The 23,239-nt window shown below is 42.0% G+C and overlaps 1 protein-coding gene and 1 long non-coding RNA gene across 5 annotated transcripts in view; both read left to right on the top strand.

The window, feature by feature from the left end:
- LOC116802208 overlaps positions 1–23,239 on the top strand; it is a 98,133-nt gene that overhangs the window by 71,967 nt on the left and 2,927 nt on the right. The window lies entirely within an intron of this gene.
- On the top strand, positions 21,286–22,871 carry LOC6612449. Its single transcript, XM_002036921.2, has one exon. It carries the CDS (start codon positions 21,751–21,753, stop codon positions 22,789–22,791), a length of 1,041 nt encoding a protein of 346 aa, XP_002036957.2. The 5' UTR covers positions 21,286–21,750; the 3' UTR covers positions 22,792–22,871.

Genomic DNA, 23,239 nt, shown 5'->3' with positions numbered 1-23,239 from the left:
CGGTTCCTTGGGATTGGGTTTGGGATTGCCATTGGTACTGGTACTGGGATGGTCATGACGATGATGATGACGATGCTCCTGCTGCGGGGAATTACCTCATCTTCGAGTAGTTGCATTTGTTGCCTGTCGTCGACCGTAAACTTGCGACAAAATGTCGCGTGCTCTAAACTGCAGTTATGTAACTTTACTATGCCTGACAACTAGCTGGCAACTCGCTCATAAAATCATTGGCTTTATCGCAATAAAGGAGTAGAGGCCCCACCCCATGTCCTGGGCCCCCCTTGGGTTCCTCTTGCTGCCCAATCCCACAATCTCTATGGCCTCCGTTCGATCGTTAATTCTTGATTGACAAATTATTGGCCAAATTGTTTGCTCTTTGCTCTGCTTCCGCCTTTCGTGTGGCAAATGTGAGAGGGGTGGGGGAGCTACACTGTGAAAAAAACGCACAAATTAACGTAAGCAAATGAGAAGAATATCTGCATATTGATGACTTAGACAAGAATGACTACAAAAATGTTAAAAAATGGGACATGTGATCTGAAGTGCTGCAAACATGATGCCAAACTATGTGTTTTTTTTCGCAGTGTCTAACGGGAGAGCCGAAGCAATTAAAACCAATTTTGCCGCAGTGAAGTTTGCAGCGCACAACAAAATGATTGAAAAGCGACGACACCTGATAATAAACGTTGCCACATGCTAAATTCAAATTCAGGCCAGTGGCGCTGGGCTGGCAGATTGCAGGGGGGATCGGGAATCGGGAATCGCGGGAATCGAGCTGCCTGACAGACTGGCGTGGGTGTTAAATTACAGTGGCCAGGGGCAAACTGCACCAATCTGCGCCTGACAGACGGGACTCAAATTCAGGTCCCAGCTTCGCGTTCCAAGCTCCAATCTTCAGATGGATGGCTTCGCTTGGCGCGCGTCAATGTCATCCGCATTACGCCCGCGGTTGTTGAGCCAAAACAACAAAAAAAAACACCCATGTATCGCATCTTGTATCCGTATCCTAAATGGAATGGAAATCAACACTCGGCGAGGCTATGCCATACGTTTGGCGTAGGCCATTTGTTTAGATTGCTGTTCCATGTTCCATGGCGACAATGTTGCTCTCCTCGTGTGGCTCAAGTTGCTCCTAAGCAAACAACAAGCTGCACTGAGGAGTCTCCAAGACATTAAATACCCTCTAAAGACTCTCTATTTGCTATTTTAGCTCTTTTTTACAAATTGTAGAATGAGTAAAGCTCTAAAGTGCAAGGAATTTGGTATGTATTCGTATTGCAGCAGGACAACTTGCTTCCCATTCTATGCTACCCGCAGCTAGGGTAGCTAGGAAAGTTAATAATTGTTATTTGACACACTTGTGGGCTGCAGTGGGCGTGGCAGCGACAGTGGCACTGGCAGCTATCCCCGTTGCCTTGACTTTGACACTTTGCGGTTGATTGCATGGCGGAGCACTTGGCCTTAGAGCGCTTCAATTCAATTCGTCTTGTCTCACGTGTCGTATACGTAATGTGGGGAATTTGGTGACTTTGGCCAGTTTGTGGCATCTCGCATCTCCATAGAGACGATCATTAAGGCCCGGCCACATAATTTGACCAAATGCAGAGCCACAGCCGCGCTCAAAGAACGAGTCAGTCGAACTGAAAACTCCAACTGAAAGACAAAGTCAAAGTCAATAAAAATGCTAGAGTCGGCAAAGATGAGACAGCCGATCAGTGGGTAACAAAAAAAAAGAAAAAAAGCGCTGCAAATAAATGCAGGCAAACTTCGATCGCAAAAGATCGAAAGAGCGACCAAGAAGCCGGCTAAATTAGTTGTCATGGGAATTTATTGTGCTCAAGTGTGAGACGTAGTAGAGCCCGGCTCCAGGAATCGGGAATCGGGAATCCGAGAATCGAATATCGGGAATCGGGAATCGGGGGGAGTGCCGTGCTGAGCTGAGCTGTGCTGTGCCAGTGGTAACCCTAATGTGCCCACATACATCCATCCCAAAGATCATGCGCATGATTAGCTGGCAAAAAAAGAAAAAAATGAAATGAGTTGCAGAGCTTTTGGTTCTCAGCGTAGAGATGGTACGAATTTGCTCAAAACCAACATAAAATAACAAATATGTATGGTCTAGCTAAAATATACTATGTATCACCTCATAGAACTATTTAATTTACCAACCAATTTAATGTTCAATATATTTATAATTATACCAATAGTACCTATCCCTCCATGTGACCATCTCTAATGTCCAGATCCCCGTGTAAAAGTGTCCAAGTGAATGTGTGGCCGTTCAAGCGCAAATTGCTGGAGTTGCCAATTTGTATTAAAGTTGAATTATGCAAATAATGCCGAGACTTTGCGATGAACTCGCAACTCCCAGTCAATTTCAGTCGCCGGCTCTTCTCGTCTCTGTCCGGCTCTTTCTGCATGGCGAGAAGAAGACGCTCTTCTGCAGCTTCTTCTCCTAACTGTCAACTGTCACACGGACACTTAAAATAAGGGGGGATGGGGCGGGGGGTAAATACCGAAGAGTCTGCGAAATTTGTTTAGTGGCAAACATCATTTGTCTCAGGGCATCTCTATGGCAGCTTCGTCTTAATCTACTGTTGTCGTCGCCAGCGTCGTAATCTATTATTAAAATGCCATTAGAGCGGTGAACAGTCTACCCTCTCACCTCAGCCGTCCAACTTTCCGACTTTCCACCGCCCAAACAGCTTCGAATCTTTGGATCTTCGGATCTCCGGCTCCAGGTGGCAGCTGTCGTCCGTCTCCACGGCCAACGGCAAATGTAATTATTGATGAAAACATATTTCAATACATTTTCCAAATATCTGACTTCACTGTCTCTGGAGTTTGGTTAACACACTCACTTCGCGAGGTATCATGATTTTTATGAAATTGAACTTACTTAAATAAATAATAAATATAAGAAGAAGTTATTCAAATGCAGCTTAAGCGTTAAGCTTTATCAATGTGATTTTGCGCATTGTAGGGTATCTCGTTAGTCGTACATCTGATAAGCGCCCATTTCCGAGGGCCTTTCGTAAATGTTGTCAAATTTGGCGCGAGCAAATCGCACGTGTTTCCTCGGGGCGAAAGCCATCGACTCAGATTGTTGGTTTTCGCGGTGTGGAAATTAATTAGGGATAAGTTCGAGACCTTTGCATAATCAAGTGTTAGAAATAGGTAAGAGCTTAACCCATTAACTGCAATTAACGGCGGCCAGTGTTGGAGGTCTCTGGGCAATTAACAGTTCATTAGCTAAAGTTTTGGCAAATATTTTTTTAACTTTGTCGCCTATCGGTGTGGAGTTTCAAATGCCCCAGGATAAATTTGTGTATTTAAGCGACCGAAAATCATTTTGGGTAGCTGACAAAAAAAAAGATATATATATCAAAAGCCGTTAGATAAATTTAAAAGCCATGTGGCATCCACCTTTTCCCAATTTACCATGCCCTTGGGTTCTGTGAAACTGACCCCCAGAGGTCGAGGATGAATTTCAAACTCTGCAGCTCTCGTGGGGTTTTTACCAAACATTTGATATATAATATATATAAACTATTGTTTTCCGCTCCCGTTATAATTGTTTGCCTTCTTTTTCCATATTTCCCCATATTGAATTCAAACTCTTCAAATTGATCTTCTTTTTATGGCTTTTTATGGATGGATGATTCAATTGGTTTTGCCAAACAATAGCAGCTATAGAATCGAACAAATTGAGTGTGTATAATTGATAGCTCATCGCTGTTCACTCATTAAATTCGCATTAAATTGGCATGGAAATCGGGAACACAATCTGCCTGAGTTGATCGTGAATTTCGAATCTTCGTTTTGCGGCCACAATAGCCTAGCGATGATGTTCAACAAAAGAGCCATGAGACAAAGTCCAAAACGATCGAATTCAGTTCGGGTAGTCGTTAAAAAAAATATAATAGCAATAGAAAACATTTCCATTGTCTTTAAAGACCATCAAAACATTCGAATTAATTTAATAATCTATTCGTTTCTTTTCCCCAAAATAACTACCACAAAGTTTTGAATATCAGGTGAATAGAGGTGCATAGGAAAAAAAAATAAAATATTTTTGGGTTTTGTAATTAAGTTAGAAACTAAAACTAGTTCGAATTGCATGTGTTCGGTTTGAAGAGGACTTTGGAGTTTTTGGTCGGGGGTATCTAGGTCTAGCTCTCCTTCTGCCTAATTGGCATGCGTAAGGCGGCCAGTTTGGAGTTCGATACTGAATCCGAATCCCAATCCGAGCTCGAATCCGAGTCCCAGTCGACGCCTGTCACCCCAGGAATTTTGTGCGCCCAAATTGGCAGCTATTGTTGGTTTTATTTTCATTGTTTTTGCCGCCGAGTGACCCACTTTGGCGCCAAGGCAGAGGCGCTTTTTTCTTCTGTTTGTGCCATTGGCTTTTGGCTAAAATCCAAAAAGAGTCGACCAACGAGACAGGCGAACAACGTTCAGCAAATTGCAGTTGAATGCAGTGCCCAATGCCCCGGCCACCGTTTTGGCCAGCTTCTTTTGTTTATTGTTTATTCGGCGGCGGGTTTTTGCCATGTTGCGCTGATGTCCGGACTGACAAATTATAATGCGTATGATATGCAACAGACAGGGGCGTCGTAAAAGGATAAATAAATAAATCATGGCTTACAGCTTGTGGGCTCCAAAGTAGTTTTAATCCAAATTAAACTGTTGTTGGGTGGGAAATTTGACAAGAAGTGCAATTAAATCTAAAGAAAACATTATCCATTGAATATAGCTATGGGACAGTAGTCATACGCTATACAGCACACATCGCCCAGCATGTCTACCGTTCGTCAATCCCAAAATGGGCACAACTTGTGGGTATTAAAATCTTGGGTTTTTTTGCCTTTTCATTTCATTTGTGCTCTTAAGCTTTATTTTTCATTTCGATTGCTCTTGTCGCCGTGTTTAACTTATAATTGATTGATTTATTGTTTTATTGTTTGCAAAATAAGTCATCTCGCAGCAAAGGAGCACAAGAATTTAGCGCTGTGGCGCTCCATAAAATCGACATTAAACAAAGATCAACGCAAAAACCCGAAATAAATGTAAAATAAATACGACGAAGGACAGAAACCGCAAAAATATAAAAACGAAAAGAACTGAATGCCGACTGACAGGCAAAAAAAAATAAAAACGAAACCTTGCTAATCAATTTACAAGAAACTGGAGAATCTTTTTTGTTCGCCCGTTTTAAAACAACTTTTTAAATTTTGATTTTCCTTAAGCAATTGTAAGAAATCAATGCTTACTTTTGAACTTACATAACTCCAACATACATATGTATAAATAGTAACCCATATTGACCTCTTCCAGCATTTAGTTGCATAACTATAAACGCAAATTTGCAGCCAACAAGTTCCGTTTATCAACCAATTAGTCGCAGCATAAGTTGAAGGTGCCATTTGACACATTTTTCCGCAGTTTTCCCTCGCCGCTGCAGATGATTTGATTTTCCGTTAATTGTGGGCTAACAACTTCGATTAGTTCCATCCCATGCTTGTTCCAACCAACGACGAACGGCGGATGAGGAGCTTTAACTTGGAACTTGCAACTTGGGTTGGAGTGTCAAGTGGTGTGTCGCCCATGGGATTTAGCATGGTTCGATAAACAGTAAATGCATTTATCTAGCGATTGATTCGCCAACCACCGGGTGCATAAATAAATAATTGCACTCAAATGCAAACAATTTTAATCGCCGCGCCGCAATCGCTTTCAATCGATTGTGCACTCTGGCAGGGAATTGTGGAATCCAAGGCGATGGCAGTCGGTGGGCTCCATGGTCCATGGTGGCCGGAACCGAGCTCATAATCATGCAAATGTGTCGCCAAATGAGATGCGGCGGATGTCGGCAGCTGGAGCGCCGTAATCTCGAAGCTATCCACTTTATTTATCGCATTCAATGCGATCCGATGTCGTCGATCAATGTCAATTTTATGTAATGCAGAGCTAAATGTTTCATTGGTACACACGGAGAAATTTCATAACCCCATGGCATTGTGACTTTAAATGGCTTGAATGGATATAATTCCACTACAATTTGGATGTTTTATTTTCTTAAAAAATATTAGGCACCATTAACGTTTGATTATTCATTTAAAAAACGTATATCTCATAGGCATTGATGGATTTCAATAACTGAACGTATTTATTTCAAAATTACATTGATAGCTGCATTTTTCCAGTGCTGTTAAGTGCTTATTACGCGACTCTTTAATTTGCAGACGATTTGATGCTAATTTCTAGCTAATTTAAAGCCATCATCAAGACCTTTCCAGCACAGCATCCTCTTTTATTATGCGGAAACGGAAGTGCGAGGCAAAATGCGACACAAAGTCGCAGAGTTGTAAAATCAAATCAAAAACATTTATAATTATCGCCTGAGCGATGCAAATAAATGATAAAAACCGCCCGGTTCTTCCTCTTTCGCCAATATTAGTTCATATATTTTCGGTTTATTCAATTTTTTTTTTACATCGCCTTGTTGTTGTTAAGCTTGTGTAAACAAGTATTTTAATAACTCAATCAAAACAAATGAGCCAAAGGAGGCAAACAGAATGAACAACCAGCACAGGCTGAGGCGTGAGGGGCGTGGCTAACTGTTTGTTAGTTGGCTGGTTGGTTGGTTGGTTGGTTGGTTGGTTAGATAGTTAGTTTGTCGGTTGGTCAGCGAAAGGCCGTTGCTGACCGACTGTCAAACGCATGCCAACAACAGTTTAGTGGCAACAATTAGCAACGCATTTTGCCAAAGCGCCACAAAAGTTAAGGAGACAGCTGGGAAGAATATAGTATGGCGACAATCTCAGCAGCACTGAGATACAGTTGGGAATTTTTAGAGCCATTGAGTAGTCAATTCTGAAATAAAAATAAAAATTATACTTTATTATTTATTATAATGTTGAGCTAGGACACATATACTGGTTAAACTCCTTGTTGCAACATAACATAGTGATAGCTTTTCTCTCACTGATGAGTCAACATATGCATCTGGCTAAAATTGTTCTTAATCAAGCGTTAATTTGCCGGCCAACAACGGCAGCGTTGAAAATCGGAAGGCAAAGTGAATATCTTGTACACTCTGGAATGGGATGGAACGGATCGGATTGGATGGGATTAGTTTGAATCGGATTAATTCGGATGCGATTAGATGGCAATCCTTTTATCAGTATGCCACAGACCCGAGCCACGATTCTTGCAAAGCCCATCGAATGGGCCTCTCGCTTTGCAAAGAGGGTTCAATAACCCAATCAATCGACTGATAGATTCACGACTGATAGATTCAACAAAACCAACAATTTATTAATAAAAACAGAACCTGATGATAACAATGAAATCAAATTTTGTATGCAATGACATATTTTGTTGTTGCAGCTTCTGCTTCCTATTTGCAAAACAGATCGGCTGAAAAGAGAAAAAAAATAAACAAACAAACAAACCAACAGGTAGAAAGAGATGGATAGACGCCACTTTAAACTAAAGACAAAACTACGGTAAAATATAATAAAAATTTATGGCGCTCCATTGTTCAATTTTATTGTTATTATTTCGCTGACTTTTTCGTCTTTTTCCCCATCCACAACTGTCTTGTGTTCTTAGTTGAGACAATAAAAATTTCAGGACTATTGTGTGGCAATCTAAATCAATACACAAAAGATACGCATTTTTTCGAGATATTTTGGGGTGGTGCATAAAGGTTACTAATCGAAACCGTTAACAAAATAGTTGAAATATTTTGTAATTAGTTGAGATTCAAGCAAGTATTTGAGCAAATTCGTACGATGAAATTCATTATTGCCCGCAAATCGTTCGCATAAATCGTTGTCTGTCTTTATGTTCTGCCCCATTAACTTTGCATAATTCCGAAATGCCATCAAATGCCTAATTTATTTAACATCTCCTGGGCACAAGGGAGCCCAACATCATCATCGTCGACGCCGTGGTTCGTGTTGACAATCTCTTTTTATTTATCACGTTTATTTATTTATTTCGTCTCAGAGCTGTTTTTTTCATGCTGCCTAAATGCGAAGCGTGAAGCTTTATCAATTTCGGCAAACACCTGGCTGCCTGGGCGCAAAAAAAAAAAAAGATAAATGAATTCAAAACCGATTGGAAATATTGATCAATAGAATGGCAGCAGCAGCGAATCAAGACAAAAGGTTTAGCCAAGGCGATAACAATCGAAAGAAAGAACCAATAAACATCATCATTAGCATCAGCGATCAAGTGTGAATCGTATTAGAAGAGCAGTTCTCCAAGAATGTTAACGAGGGGCTTCGTGACCGGCTGTAAAATATAAATGGTTCAACTTAAAAAAAAAAATCATAGTATTGTGCTTAAAAAATGTTATTTTTTAACTCTTCGATCGGAAAAACACTTGAGTGAGTTCGCACGTAAACATCGAAAGTAATAACACCCAAAATGCGGAAGAGAACCGAAACTTTTTAATATCGATTTCCAAAATGACATGCGACCGTTCACTTTTCGAATGATCTGTCATAAATATCAATGAGGCAAAAAGATGTGCACAATGTACATAAAACTCGAGCAGAGATCGTGAGAAATGCCTGGAAATAACGAGAGCAAACAGCTCTCTAAACTCTCGATATGAAGGTTACATAAATCGTTAGCTTTTCCGGCGAAAGAATATAGTTATTCGATCAACAAAAATTTACATACACCGCGAAGACTTTGATTAAGTTGTTAGTATTTCCACTTCTTTTGAAGACCGAAACCGAAGCAAGGCGATCTTCATCTTGGAAACCCCATCCTCAAAAGTCCAAGTTCCTCGGGAAAGGTGTGAAATATTACAGCTTTTCTTCTTCTCCCTGGGCAGCGGGAAATGTTTTGATTTCGAACAAAGCAAACGCCGCGGGTGGAACGAAAAGGAAAAAATATCAAAAATATTCAAATCATTTTGAAATACGAGTCTGTATTTATTAGCGATTAGGTTTGAGATGGGCAGCCGTGGGGACATCGAGATTATTGGAGATTTTGAATTTACTGTGAACATATGCAAATCGCCGCTAACAAATTTTCAAAAGTGTCAAAAAGGCTGGAGATGTCCAACAACTGGCCCCTTAGAACAGGTGCCTCCACTCCGTGCTCCGTCCATTGAAAACTGATATCTTTATCTGCCTTTCCTTCGATATTCTTGTTAGCATCGTTCTCGAATTTATTCAGGCAGTGGAAGGTGTTAAAAATCGGAGAGGGCTGTGGGATCACAGGGGAGCTTGGCGCACGCTAAAGTTCAGCACTCGTGTGGGTCACCGCCGATCAATTGAAATGCTAATGCCGCTGACAGCCGACAAGCAACAGCCTTAAGTTGAAGTATTTAAATACAAAGTGACAAATCGATGAATTATGAATCGAAATCTCAAGTTGCTGAGAGAACTTAAATGGAGTGAAATAAATAGATTCCAAATATTACTACATTCGAAAAATTGGGCATTTTTGTAACCTTAAATGTGTGTAACTTTGTTTTTAAAAATTCCACTGGGTGTCTCACGAATATCCCCGCAATATTCCTGGGTAGCATCTTTGTGTCTCATTTGATTTCAATATAGATTTCAAGATGCCCCCCATTCCGCCTTTTTAATATGAATTAATACGATTCGAATGCTTTTGAGTCTCTTTCTCGTTTTTTGTTCTATTTAACAATAATTTATTGAACCATTCCGCCAGTCAGAATGGAGAAAGGAACGTTGTGAATATCGTTGGTTTGGGTTATGAATAACGATATATATTTCGATTTAAACTGTTGAAATATGAGAGCGGCTAAAAAAGAAAAGATACAAGAAATCAGAACTCAACAAATTCACTTAAGATAAGTTTATTACCATGCCTTGCAGTTGTGTGTTGCACATGGCACGACAACTGCTGCCACTTTTGTCATGAAAGCCATGAAACTGCGAACGAGGCACGTTGTGCCAGCTGAAGTCGGAAAGTCGGGAAATCGGGAGGAGAACTCGGGGTCTTCGAGTCACTCAGTTAGCAGCCGTGCGGCAAATGAAAATATTTATATACAGACTCGCACATTGAATCCTCCTTGGCTAACGGTAAGTGCACTCTATGCAAACATCAGCGGTACGAGTACGAGTACCAGGGTACTTGCAACATGATGATGAGCCGTCTGCTTTTTCCCGCCGTCTTAGGCTTAGCCCAACTTAAGCTTAATCCCTATACTGATTGTTCCCTGACACCGCACACGTGGCGTATGCGTAATCTGGCGCTAATTTTAATTAGGCCCCGAAGTGAACAGAAGTCGAGAACAACGGCGGGGCAATCACTAGGCGTCTGCTTAATTAATTTATTACTACTGCTGTTGCGGGCATGTTTGCCGCAGTTGCCGCAGTTGATATTGTTGATGTTGCAGAGATGTTGCCGCTGTTTTTGCTGCCGGCCAAAGCATTTATTGCTGTTTTAGTGGCGCAAGTTATGGCTATAGTCCGATGTCCTGGTTCTTTCCAGTTGCCGCCAGTTTTTGTATGCTAATAAATTCTATTATAGTTGGTACATAGTGATGAAACATATAACTTTCAGTAGTATTTTTACTAAAAATGCCTAATTCCTGTATTCGTTCTAACAGTGCCTTGTTTGCGAATCTATTTGTGGCTCTTACCCCAGAGCTGCCTTGATCACCTGTTTGATAAACCATTAAATGCCGGCCAGAGAGAACAACCTTCACCAATCGAGATTTTCAGAGGTTGCTGCTGTTGCTGTTGGCAGCCTGTTGCTGATAATCTATCGTCGTCTATCAGCATGCATCATGTTGCAAGTGCAGCAACTGTTTGGGCCAAATGTTGCAAATACAACAACTTATGGTACTCGGTCGGCCGTCTGCAGTGATGCAGCTGCAAGCAGCAGCAGCAGCACATGCAGTCTGGTCTGCAGAGCCGAGATTTCCCGGCAATCATTCACTTTTAGCCATAGCATAATAACAATATTTCAACTAGTCGCAGTCGCCTGGCACGCGATCCATCTTTTCCAGACGCGCGGGGATTATATTTTCCATTTTTTTTCCATTCCATTTTCGAGACGCAGAAGGAGGAGCGGTCGGTCAATGGCGCATAGAATTTCGATTTAATCGCGTTCGTTGCTGCCGCTGCTGCTGATGCTGCTGCTCTGGCTGCAATTGCTGCTTTTGATCTGATCTAAGTTGCATTTAATAATCGTAGTCGTCTGAAGCAGCAGCAGCAGCAGCAAGAAAACAGGCAAAACAGGCTGCGAATGCTGCAGATGCATTTGCTGCATGTGGCTGCTGCTGCTGCTGTTGCTGCTGCTGCCGCCGCTGTCAACGTCAAAGTCAAGGCATTTGTTGCTGCTGCGCCTACATTCATATTTCAGCAATTAAAAATCTAATTGATAAATACTCGAGAGACAACGTGAAGGCAGCCGCAATCGCGACCAGACGAGTTCGAGTTCACAGTTGTTGCAGCTGCTCCACATGCAACATTCACTGTGCACTGTGTCTCCTTAATAGAGATGTGTAGCATGTGGGCCTCGTGCGTGTTGCGTGTTGTCCCCTTAATTGAATTAAATATGTTACACGTACATAAATGTGTTGCAATTATGCTAGCTACGAGGGAAGGTCCTTATATTATTATATTTTTGCATTCCGAATTTCATTTGCCGTTGCAATTTCAAGATGATAAATTAAACTGCAGAGATGTACATATAGTTGGATTTATGCTCACGCTAACAGCATCAGTCACAGCATCACTCTGCAATAATATTTGCAACCAGTTTTAATAACTTCATGCTCTCGTAGCAAATCCATGTGATTTTTCGATTATTTCCCCTTATGACACTGCCTGATTAGATGATCATGCACATAGTTGTCACTGCACGAAGGGGGGAGTTTCGAAAAAAAAGTACAGTTGAGCCCAGCTTAACGGCCGGCTGACTGCCATGATTGACCACCCCAAGCGTGCTCCATGCCCGATCTCCGAAAGAAAACGATACTTGGAACAAAAGGCGCACAGCAGAGGATGCTGGGTCTCTCTAGACATGTGGGTGGGGTTTTCGATGGGCACGCGACCAAGACGAACGCAGGTCAGCACGTGGCCCACTAAGGAAAACACACAGATAGCCATAGCCCCTTTTGCATACATCAAATGCTAGTTGTGGCTTTTTAGACTGCGACTTTAATGAACATTAATTATGCCAGAGAGCAACAGACCAACTTGTCATTAGCCATCGAGTGGGCAGCGTTGGTTAGGAAAGTGGGTCTACCTTGACCCTACCACCCATTTGCACGGAGAAAAAATAGCAGTAATATTCATCAAATACTCTACATATCATAATGAATTCAAATGGTAGCTTCATCTATGATTTCTGCCAGTGCGCGCTTTTGTTTCGAGCTCAAGGAAAACCAACTGCTTAATTAGGGAATAAAGCCATGAAAATGCTTTCAACACTTGAACTTCTTGGAACATCGGCAGCTGTTTAGTTCGGGCGGTTATGGAAAATTGCTCAGCCATGTAATGGCGTGGCAAAACAAAAATTACCATAATTTCATTTGCTGCTCACTGTGAGAGGGTGCAGGCTATTTTGTTCTACTCACTGAGCTCATTAAGATAAGATTGTGCCGAGGGAGGTGAAAGTGAAAGTGGGTCAAGGAAAAAGCAAAAAAGGACCCTGATTGAAATGCAATTTTTGGCAAGAATAGGGTTCTATCTGTGTGTCTGAATCTCTTTCGAAATCATTTCTTCTCCACTTAAAACTACCTGCTCAACATTTGGGTTCTACCTGAAAAGAGGCGTAAATGGGAAATCGAGACGCGAGATCCTTTTTGCGGGACTGCTCCTTTTGCTCTCCTCGCTTCCCTGCTATCGTGAGAAACTCCATCGTTGACAGGATGTCTTTGTTGAGCTCTGCGCATATCCCATCCAATATTCCTATCAGTTTACCCCCTGCCAAATGAAAAAAGGAAAATAGAAAAACCAAAACGCTGATATATCACACACCTGCACAGGCGGCTGGTTTTCCGCTTTTCTTTGTGCCATTTGCATATACTTATGAGTAAGTATATCTCCGTGCATTTGAGCCGCGGACGCATGTAACCGTGAAAACCCATTTTTCTTGTTCATTGACCAAAAAGCAACAACGAAAACATTTTTGCCATTGAGTTGTGGCCACAAAGTGCAGCCTGGACTCGGTCTTTTTGACTTGCTCATGGACTTTTGGCTCTTTCACTTGGCCACTTGACTCGAGCTTACACTGAGCAAAAAAAGGGCATCTAGCAAAGTTTACAATACTTAAGTTATAAGGCTAAGTTATAGGGAAATTACTTAATCCTCTAATTCTAATTGTTCTCGATCTTGAGATTTGAAATTTAATTGTTCTTCCCTCTAAGGATTTTTTTTGTCTGTGAATCACGTTGACTCCATACCCATCACCCATCCACAGCCACAGCCACATCCACAGTCACATCCAATTCCCGCAGCCTCTTCTTGGCCGTCTGGTGTAGTCAGTCACGAGTTATGACCAACTTGTTGATATTGCTGCCATTGTCAGTATGGTTGTTGTTACTGGAGGTACGCGTGCTGTCGGCTCAATGACAGACAAGAAAGCAATCGCAGTTCTTTGGTGGAGATCCAGCAGGTCGCTGGGAATACACTATTTTATGAGCCAAGTATGCTGGAAAATAGTGTTGAAATATGGCAAATGCATCTCTGGTTCTATGAAACAGTGTTTTATCATAGTTTATGTAGCAGCAGGAAGCAAACAAACCAGTTGTTGGGTCACCAAAACAACATATACTTGTATTTAAATCATTTATTTATAGTTAAAATCGAATCAAGTCACTTAGTGTATAATACTCGATTGTACAATTACTGCACTCCACACCGAATTGTTGTACCATGTTCACCTTTGGCAATACGTATGTCTGCGCATTCGAGTGAGGGTATGGCAAACGGTAATCACAGTTTAGTTGGCAAACAAACAGGTGCCCTAATGTCAATAATGTTGCAGATGTTGCTGCTTTGCTGCTGCTGTTCGTTGTCGGTTGTTGGGCTTAACTCGGCTCGGTTGTCATATGATGTTGACAAATTGCTTACACATTTTGGCCACATTTCGTTTTGGCCGATACTTGTTGAACAACGTTTTCTTGTTAAGCATGCGCCATGACAAAAGTCGGTGGTAACATTCGATAGGGTATCATTATGTCCATGGGCATAACAGATTTATTTTCAAATTTTTTCAATAATTTAAACTCATCTAGATTAACTTCATGCTTAGAACTTAGCAAATATCACTTTAAATCCAAAGATTTTATGGTTTATTTTATTTTTCTTTTGTTGCACAAGAGTATTTCAAGTTTCGAATCCATTTATGAAAGATTCAGGAATAAAGAGATTGCGTTTGGCAATTCTTAGTTGCCAAGGGTTTGCTGCTTCTGTTCATTGTTGCTGTTGTTAGATTGCCTGCTTTTTAGCTACTGTTTTTTAGCTTCCTATACTCTTTCCATTTCTCTTCCGATGGCATTGATGTTTCGGGACAAGAAATCGTGATTTTCGTGTGATCGTGATTTGTTGATTTGTCCGACTGTCATCATTGCGGTTGTCGTTTTGTCCAGCTTCTGTTTCATCAAATCATTTTTGTTAATTGCCAGATCTTTGATTCTTTTCTAAATCCCATTGACCACACAAGACCGAATGATGATGCAGTGGAGCGGGGGGAAAAAAACTAAAGGAAATCCCCTTTAGGAAAAATTATCCAACGCACACGCCCGTCCATGAAGAAATTCTCACAAAACAAATCGGATTAAGCAAATATTTGCAACAATGTTTGAGGGAAATATGAGCAAAAGTATTGAATTTCATATGGGCCATTTGGAAACAGCACCTGTGAGGATTTCCCACGACTCCCACGAATGGGAAATGGATGTTGAAAATCTGGCGTGGGTGCCAGCGAAATGCGAATCAAATTGTGTATGATCGATATGTGAGAACCGGAGCGCATTTCTTTTTGCATCCGCATACGAAGGGGCAGGTAGCATTAGTCAAATATTCACCTATTCCAGGATATCAACCCTCTACTATTTTATTTCCCATTTACCTGTGACAGATCCTCAGCTAGACAACAGATGATGATGATGATCGAGGGTGCGCAGAAGGGTTGATGGAACTGGATCTATGGGAATGAATAGATGCTGCTCCCCCTATAAAACCTATATATATATATATGTTCCTCCAACTTAACGGACATGGGAATTTCCGTGGAAAGGTGGAGCAGGGGCGGCAACCGAAATTTTGGGTTAGAAAATGGCCCAAGTTGTTGGTCTTTTTAATGGGTTAACTTCCGCAGAGCGGTATCGCGATCCCTGAGAAGCGGAAATCCTGGAATGGTTCATCAAAAACTATGACAAAGACCACAAGAAGCAAGAGGTATATAAATATTGAATATTTCAATAAGAAATAGCCTATTGCTTTATTTTTGAAACATTCGAGGCGGCTTTTTGTTTTCCATTTTGAGGGCGACCTTGCTCACCTTTCCCCACCTGCCACCTACCACCACCACCTATCGATTCAATCGATTGCAACTCTCGATGACTTGACATTTCCCCGCCGCCGGTTTAGAGAGCCAACAATGGCCGGTGCGTGGATTTGGAATTGCATTCATTAAAGGCCAATAAAACGAAATAAACCCATTGGCTTTCTATAGAAAATCCTAATTGGGCAACAAAACCAAAGGGGGACAATTAAAAAATGAAAAGAAACAAAGCCAGGCGAAATGAAAAGAATAATGAAATGAGTCGCATCGGATCGGATCGGATCGAAGAAAAGAAAATAAACCAAAATAAATAAATAAATAAATACGCATATAAATTCATTCGGGTTCCTTAATGCATAGAAGAGCGGACAGTGCGCGCCGGCAATGTAAGGCACTAAGGCAAGTCCATAAAACTTCAATGCGAGAACTAGTGGAAGTCCATGAAGCCGATGAATCTGCATTATCAATTTACATGTTTTTTTTTTGTTTTCCACTGATTCTTTCAACAGGGAAAAACTCTTAGTTCTTTAGCTCTTTGCATTAATTCAAATGGAAATCAAGGGAAACTGCGGAAAAACAAGGGAAATGAGCACGGAAAAAAGGAATAATTTCCATACTATTAACTTTAATTAAACTAGTTAAACTGAATTAAATGTGGAATTAAGCTTGCAAGATTTCTATTGCAGCTGGAATAACACAAAAATATATTTTACTTCAAATTTGGTGAAAATTCCCACTTTATTTATTGTAATTGACATTTTCTGTATTGAATGATAAATGTAGGAAAATTGGGGGTAAACTGCCAAGCAATCGGCTGAGTTCAATACCATTCACTTTAACTTCAATTTATTAAAAATAAGATGAACTGCTTCGATGATTCATTTGGCGAAAGAAAAGCCGCACAAATGGCACTGGAAAATGGGAAATGAAATGGCGGGGGGGACCAACGTTGACGGCAATGAATGGAAATTCGCCTCGGACTCTGGCTCAAAAGCTGGCTAATTGAGCCTGAGAACAATCCCAAGTGGGCCAACGCTGAACGGTAAACGATGGCTAGGCTAGGAATATAAGTATATGATAAATCAATTGATGCCGGGGACCCTCGGGCCTCAGTCTTTTGCATTAGCTTTGAGTATCAGGTGTATGGTTATGCCTAAATCCCATCTCGACTTGGGAATGCTCTAAACATCCTGCTGCAAATTCTCAACTATTATAATTTCCAAGTGAATGCATTCAGGATTCAAAGCCATATTGCAATCCCTGTTGTGAGGGTACAAGGCGAAACGAAATGGCCTAACAGCGATCTTTCCACGGAACTTTCAGTACGGATCGCAGATCACATTGATGGGGGGAGGTCCAAAGAGATGCACATATTTAAGCGCAAATACGACAGTTATTATTGTTGGCCAAGCAATTGCGGAGAATGCAATCAATTAATTGACAAACTGCGATGATCGGCGCACAAGTTAGTGAGATCGGGGAGAAGTTGAGAAAACAACTAAAGGAAAGATATGTGGCTAAGCAGCGACGATCAACTTTTTATTGGCTTTGCTGCGAACTCCGATCGTTTGCCGATACATGCACTGCGAGAAAATACAGCCTGAAAGTAAATTATACGAAATAAAATTTATGGCGAGCGCAGAAAATACTTAACAAAACCATGTTAATATACTTAAGTACAGCTCTAAATTTATTTATTTTTTACATATATATAATGCTTACTTTTTGAGTAGCATCTCATTTTTAGTGTGCACACTTCAGCTTACTTTGTGGCTATCCATGTGTGTGTGTGTGTTGGGTTTGTCTCGCTTCGAACACGTCGTAATTGAAAAATAAAAGAAAATGTGCGAAAATCGCTAACGCATTTACTAGAAGACCCTCTCTTTGATTTTTTTTTTGTCTTATTTCGATTTGTTTTTTTTTATTTTTTTTTTTACCTTAGAGCGAAGCGTGCGAACAATTTGCTGCGCATTCGATCCGCCTTTTCCTTGAGGCAACCACAAGGGGCTAAAGGGGGTGGGGTGCATCCCGGAGGCGGCGAGCGGGAAAACTCGGGTCTGGGATTTCGCATTTGCATTCGTAATTTGTATGCGTGCAACGGCTGCGGGCACGAAATGAAAAACGTTGCGAGCTTTTGGCGCCTTTCGACTTGGACGTCGTCGACATGGACACTTTGCCACCTGAGTCTGGACGACGAATCCCCCACCACCACCATCACCACCGCGGTTGCCTGATAAAATTTCCTTATTAAATAACGGTCACAATCGATCGCTTGCCAAAATGCGAATTCTCTCATGACCAACTGAGGGGTTGGAAAAGCAGCTGGGAATATCATTAGAAATCATGGCACCAGCGATAAGCAACCTATCGACAAGTTTCGCACAAAAATTCCCAATTTTCGCCCAAAATAATCATTATTTTTTTTACAACAATAAGAATATTGGTCCAAATGCAGATTGGCGTACATCGTTGAGTTTGCTAAAAAATTTCCAATAAACTGGCATTCCAGCCTAGAAATGTTAAATTTTGACAATTTTTTGTCAAAATTTATTTGTTACAGAAAATGAAAAATTTTACGAAAAAAATTTTTTTTTTAAATCGGTAAAAAAGTGATAGGGATTTATTTCGTTGCCAATAAGTTGCACAAAACAGTAATTTTTTAAGTTCTGCGATCATTTTCATGCGAGTTATGACAAAAATCGCCAAAAAGATATTAATATTTTTGACAAATATGTGTATCCCAATTTTCCGCCCAAAATAGTCCGTTTTTTTCCCATAACTAAGAAAATAGTTGTGCAAATGTAGAATGCCATACATCGTTGAATTCCTATACAGGTGCACTCAAGCCTTAAAATGTAAAATTTTGTCAATTTTTCGCAAAAATGAATGATGTTGTTACCCCTTACCAAAAATGGAAAATTGACAAAAAAAATTTTTTTGAATTCTGTAGAAAAGTGATAGGAATTATAGTTGGTAATTTCTTAATCTTAATCTTCGATCTTTTTTCGGTAAGCTATGACAAAAATGGCTGGTATAATATTTGTACTTTTTATCTTACAGAAAACTCATACAAAAGTTCAACAAATTGATTTACCTGCTTTTCGCTATGTCGTTCCTCGATTGAGCACTTTTCAAATTGCAGAGGTTTAAAGACGCGGCTTAAAACGCAGATAGACAACTTCATTAGAAAACGCGGGGTATATTTGCATGGGAAATGTCCAAAGGAGGGGGGTGGAGCATCCAGAAGGGAAGGGGGGCAGCTGGTGGTGGTGGCAATCAAGCTGGTAGTCAGGGGCATCAAAAGCCCGCATCGATCACGAAACCACTTCTTGGACCAGTGCCAATGGCGACTGCGGAGTCACTAGTCACTCGTCACCAAGTGAATTTGCGGCGCCTCTTTTTCCAGCGATTTTCCAGCTTAGTGCCCCTTGCCCCTCCCCCCTTCCGCACACCCGGCGACTGGCCACCCGCCCATGTGGACGTCTAGGTAACAGTAATTTGGTGTCTTTCTTGTTCTTGCGCGCCGGCAATCACACCTATGGGAATGTCTCTAACACATGTCCAAACATCTATACCATGATCATTACCAGCTGGAAATGATCATGATCAGCACAACGCAGTGGGATTCCAGCATGCACTTTGGACAACATATTAGAGATCCCATACCATCCCCATACCATATCATCGCAACCTCAAGTTCTCTGGCCCGTCGCATCATTAAAAATTTATCAGTTGATTGGAAAATTATAATTCTTTGCCTTTACGCTTTAGCAGCGCTATGATTTTTACAAGTCCACCTCTTTTGCCATCTCATCTCCCATCTTTCCTTATTTTTTTTATAATTATTTTCTTTTTTTCTTGTATTTTCCTCTGCCGCACACAACAATCCCATTCGCAATTCGCAATTGTGCCCGCTGTTATGTAATAACTCCCCGTAACTGCCCTCTTATCGTCCGCCTGTGTCTGGTGTTGTTTCTATTTCTTATGGTCACATTTAATAACTGACTAACTGACTGACTGACTGACTGACTAGTTGGCTGACTGACTGACTCATGGCGCTGCTCTGATGGATGCACTGCACCAATCCGATCCGATGCCATCCTATCCAATCTGATCCTAGACCCCACTGGTTCCCCACTCCCCCAACGCACAGTGCATCGGAAAATTGCTTTCTTTGCTTTGCTTTTGATCGGTGTGCTGTTTAATATTGCAACCTGAAGAGTATGTTCGACTAGATGGTAACTTTAGTTTGGGAAATTGCTCTTACTTCAAAGTCAACCAATAATGGAAATAATCCAAATAAAAGCACTTGGGTGGCTCATGGGAGAAATCTGCGATTACAGGATATCACCAGGTCGATCCAGTCGGAGTTTGGCATTATTTTTTATGCGCTGGCTTCTCCACTTAGTTCCAGATGCGGAAATAAATGCACTTGAATTCCTCAACTTGTTACATAAATCGTAATTTTCTATAGACTTGTTCTATATCTAATGTATATTGCATTATTCGCTACTCGATTTCTCCCAGTTGTTTCTCTTTCTGTTTCTGCGCTGTTTTTTCTTTTCTTTTTATTATTATTATTATTATTTTATGATCGCTTATCTCTTCTTCGGAGTCTTCTGCTGGTGCTGCTGAATTTCGCTACCGAGCCGCGAAGATTTGACCGCGCCAGGTTGAGTCAAGTCAACTTGGGGCAACTCAAGTCGGAATATATGAATGTCTGGATGTCTGGATCGGAGTACCCCCCTGTTTGTATACCCATTCTCGCGCACTTGAACTTCCTGCATGACCAAGGCCTCCGGGAGATCAGCAGATCATGTGAACTTTTATGGCCATCATCGGTCATCGCTCGTCTTGGATGTAATTAGGCATCTTAGCGGTACAGTTCTCGGCTCCGCCAGGCCTCTTAATTCATTCGCTTTTTTGCACCCATGAAATGCAAATAAAGTAAGGCACATTATTAAGTATATAAGTTGTGGGAATTATTTTGGCCTCGTCTCATTCTCATTTCTTGCAGCTAGTTCTGTGCATATGGTATTTCATCTTTTTTTTTTTTAAATGCCTGCCCAGGCTCCACCAAATATTTGTTTAACCTGACCCCATTCTTGGGCCTTCGTATCCTATCCGCAGCTCACATGCCTAAACGTTTCTTAGAGACCTGCGAAATTCCACATGTGACAATTCAGCATTCAGCAGATGCCGCGATGGCGAGATGGCTCCAAATGGAATAGCAAAGTTGACTAAAAGCCTGTCAATCGCTGATGTTGCGTGGAAAGGAACACTGAACGCAATATTCTGATATTTCTCTTAAAAAATAACTCAGCAATTGTTCGTTTATATAATAATGCAATACTATAGAACCTTACTTACCAATTTCTAATCGAATTTTTAACTTCTAAACACTAGAAGATTTGCTAGCTCAATTTTGTTCACTGCTTTAAATGGGTTTTGGAATGATGTCCTAAGTAGAGGCCCGAATCTCTGGCAAGCAATTAGCAAGGCAGGGCCCAGAAGAAAGATCACCGCAAGACCGCGATCGGGGGCACCAATTGCAATTGGAGAAAAGGGGGAGCATGGAATAGGAGCCCAGAAGAAAGCGGCGAACAGGGGTGACTGAGTGGAAGACAGACAGAAGCGGGATTTATCAGAGACAGAAGAGTGAGCTTGTGAGAGATGGAGATGGAGAAAAGCAATTCTGCGGCTGACGGTTTTCGCAGAAAATTACAACTTGCGGGTAAACAAAGTCAACTGCCGGCAGTTGATGGTGGCTGAATGGATGGCGGCTGGCGGGGAAGCGGGGGAAGAAAGGGGGCGAGGGCTGACTAGAAGAATTGCCGATGAAGCCACACGCCAAAAGCCAGCCCACAAGCCTCTGCCCCACAGCTCTCAGCTTTTCTTTTGTTTTTTTTTTCTTACTCATCGTTGTTTTTCGTTTTCTGCTGCCGGACTCCATGTGGAGTGGAGTGGATGTTTCTGCGGATTTGGATGTGGGGCTCTGGATGTGGGTGCGCAATTATGCCGCCAGAGCAACTGAGCAGCCATAAATTTTCTTATCAGCGCCAGGCCAAAAAGACAGGAGCGGTTTGGAGTGGATTCAAAATGGGGAACCACTAGGAGCTTGAAAAACCCAAGTTAAGTGGGCTATGCTTTTGTTTTACCCTAACACACACATATTGCACACACATCTACTCAGACCTAGATCTACAATTTGTTAAAAATAAAATAAAATACCGAATGGATAAGGTGAAGATGAAACTTTCCAATGACGGCGAACCAAGGGATTATCCGCTCGACGAGGATTTCCATCTGCTGCGCAACCTGGGCGACTGTCACAAGGCCAATCTGGCGGACATAGATGTCATAGCGCGAACGACCACCAAATGTCAGCTTGCAGGAGATCCGATTATTTCGACGGGCTATCAGAGGATAGTCACTTCCTTGGATCGGGCACCAGTTGATGAGGAAACCGACTCACAGGAGGAGGAGATGGAACTACTGCCATACGGAATGGGCGAGGAGGGCATAACCACCGACGAGGAGACGAAAACCCTGATTGCCATTCAGGGTCTGGACGAGATACTGAAAAGAATCGATATACTGCGTAGTCAGCTGCGCAGGAATCTGCAATTGGAGGATATGAGCCAACCATCGGAAGCGCCGGAGGATCCGATCTCCTGCAGTGGCCTGAATGCGAAGCAATCGGAGATACGCTGCATCCAACGTGCCCAGCATCACATCCAGTGCCAACTAACCGAACTCCTGTGCCGCTACGATGCGCTCCGGAATATGTTGCGCAGTTTGGGCGAAACGTGGACGTGTCTGGAGCGACGTATTGCCGATATTCGCGGCCAGAATCTCGTCCACTTGGCCTGGACTGAGGAGTGCGCCAACGATCTTAGCAACTGCCAGCGGAGACATCGCTCCTTGGCCGCCGTCAAGCTCACCAAAAAGATGGCCCTGCTCGTGACCAAGACGAACATGTCCAGTGGCTTTCGCTATAGCCGTCGATATCTGCGTCACGCCCTGATCGCCCGACATATCAACGACTTTCGCTACGAGATCGCCGAGTTGAAGGTTTTAAGCGAGGAAATCTTCTCCGAAATCGATGGGCGACTGGACCAGATCAAGATGAAGGCTGAACGATTCGGAGTCGTATTCTCAACCACGCCGCGACAATCGCATCTAATCGCCGAGGGAACTGGCAACACTGAGCTAACCGAGCTAACTGATGCCACTGAAGCGTTCACCGTTCCAAGGAGCACTAATCCAAAGTAACAAGTTGAAGGGCACATAAAGGACGCACATTATGTTGATTAGGAAATAAAATAGGAAAATCATTAAGTTATAATAAACCCAAGGAAAATAAATACAAAAATGTAAAAAAGTGCGCTCCTGTGCTAGAATAAAAAAAAAATAGTGCTAGTGGGAGGCAGCAGGCTGGCGGAGTGGAAAATGGGCAATGAAAGAGACGAAGAATGAAGAATGAAGAATGAAGAAAAGAAAAACAAAATGAGCCACCAGCAGCACATGGGTAGTACATCATTTCGGACTTTATCAGCAAAACAGGCAGCCGAGCAGCGCGCGCGTGGGCAGCTCCAGAGTGGAATTCCGATGCCGCCAACGCTTCCCCGGCAGCAACAAAGCAGCAGCAACAGCAGCAGCAGCAACAACAGCAGCAACAACTGCAATTGCAACTTAATTGAGGCTTGTCTATGCAGTCTTA

This window comes from Drosophila sechellia, chromosome X (genome assembly GCF_004382195.2).
Source record: "Drosophila sechellia strain sech25 chromosome X, ASM438219v1, whole genome shotgun sequence".
NCBI classification, from domain to species: Eukaryota; Metazoa; Arthropoda; class Insecta; order Diptera; family Drosophilidae; genus Drosophila; species Drosophila sechellia.
The sequence above is the reverse complement of the archived record's forward strand: the minus strand, read 5'-3'. Positions and strand labels throughout refer to the sequence as shown.

What these genes read in the sequence shown, in the direction of transcription:
- LOC6612449 (XM_002036921.2), top strand. Translation starts at nt 21,751, where the DNA reads ATGGATAAGGTGAAGATGAAACTTTCCAATGACGGCGAACCAAGGGAT.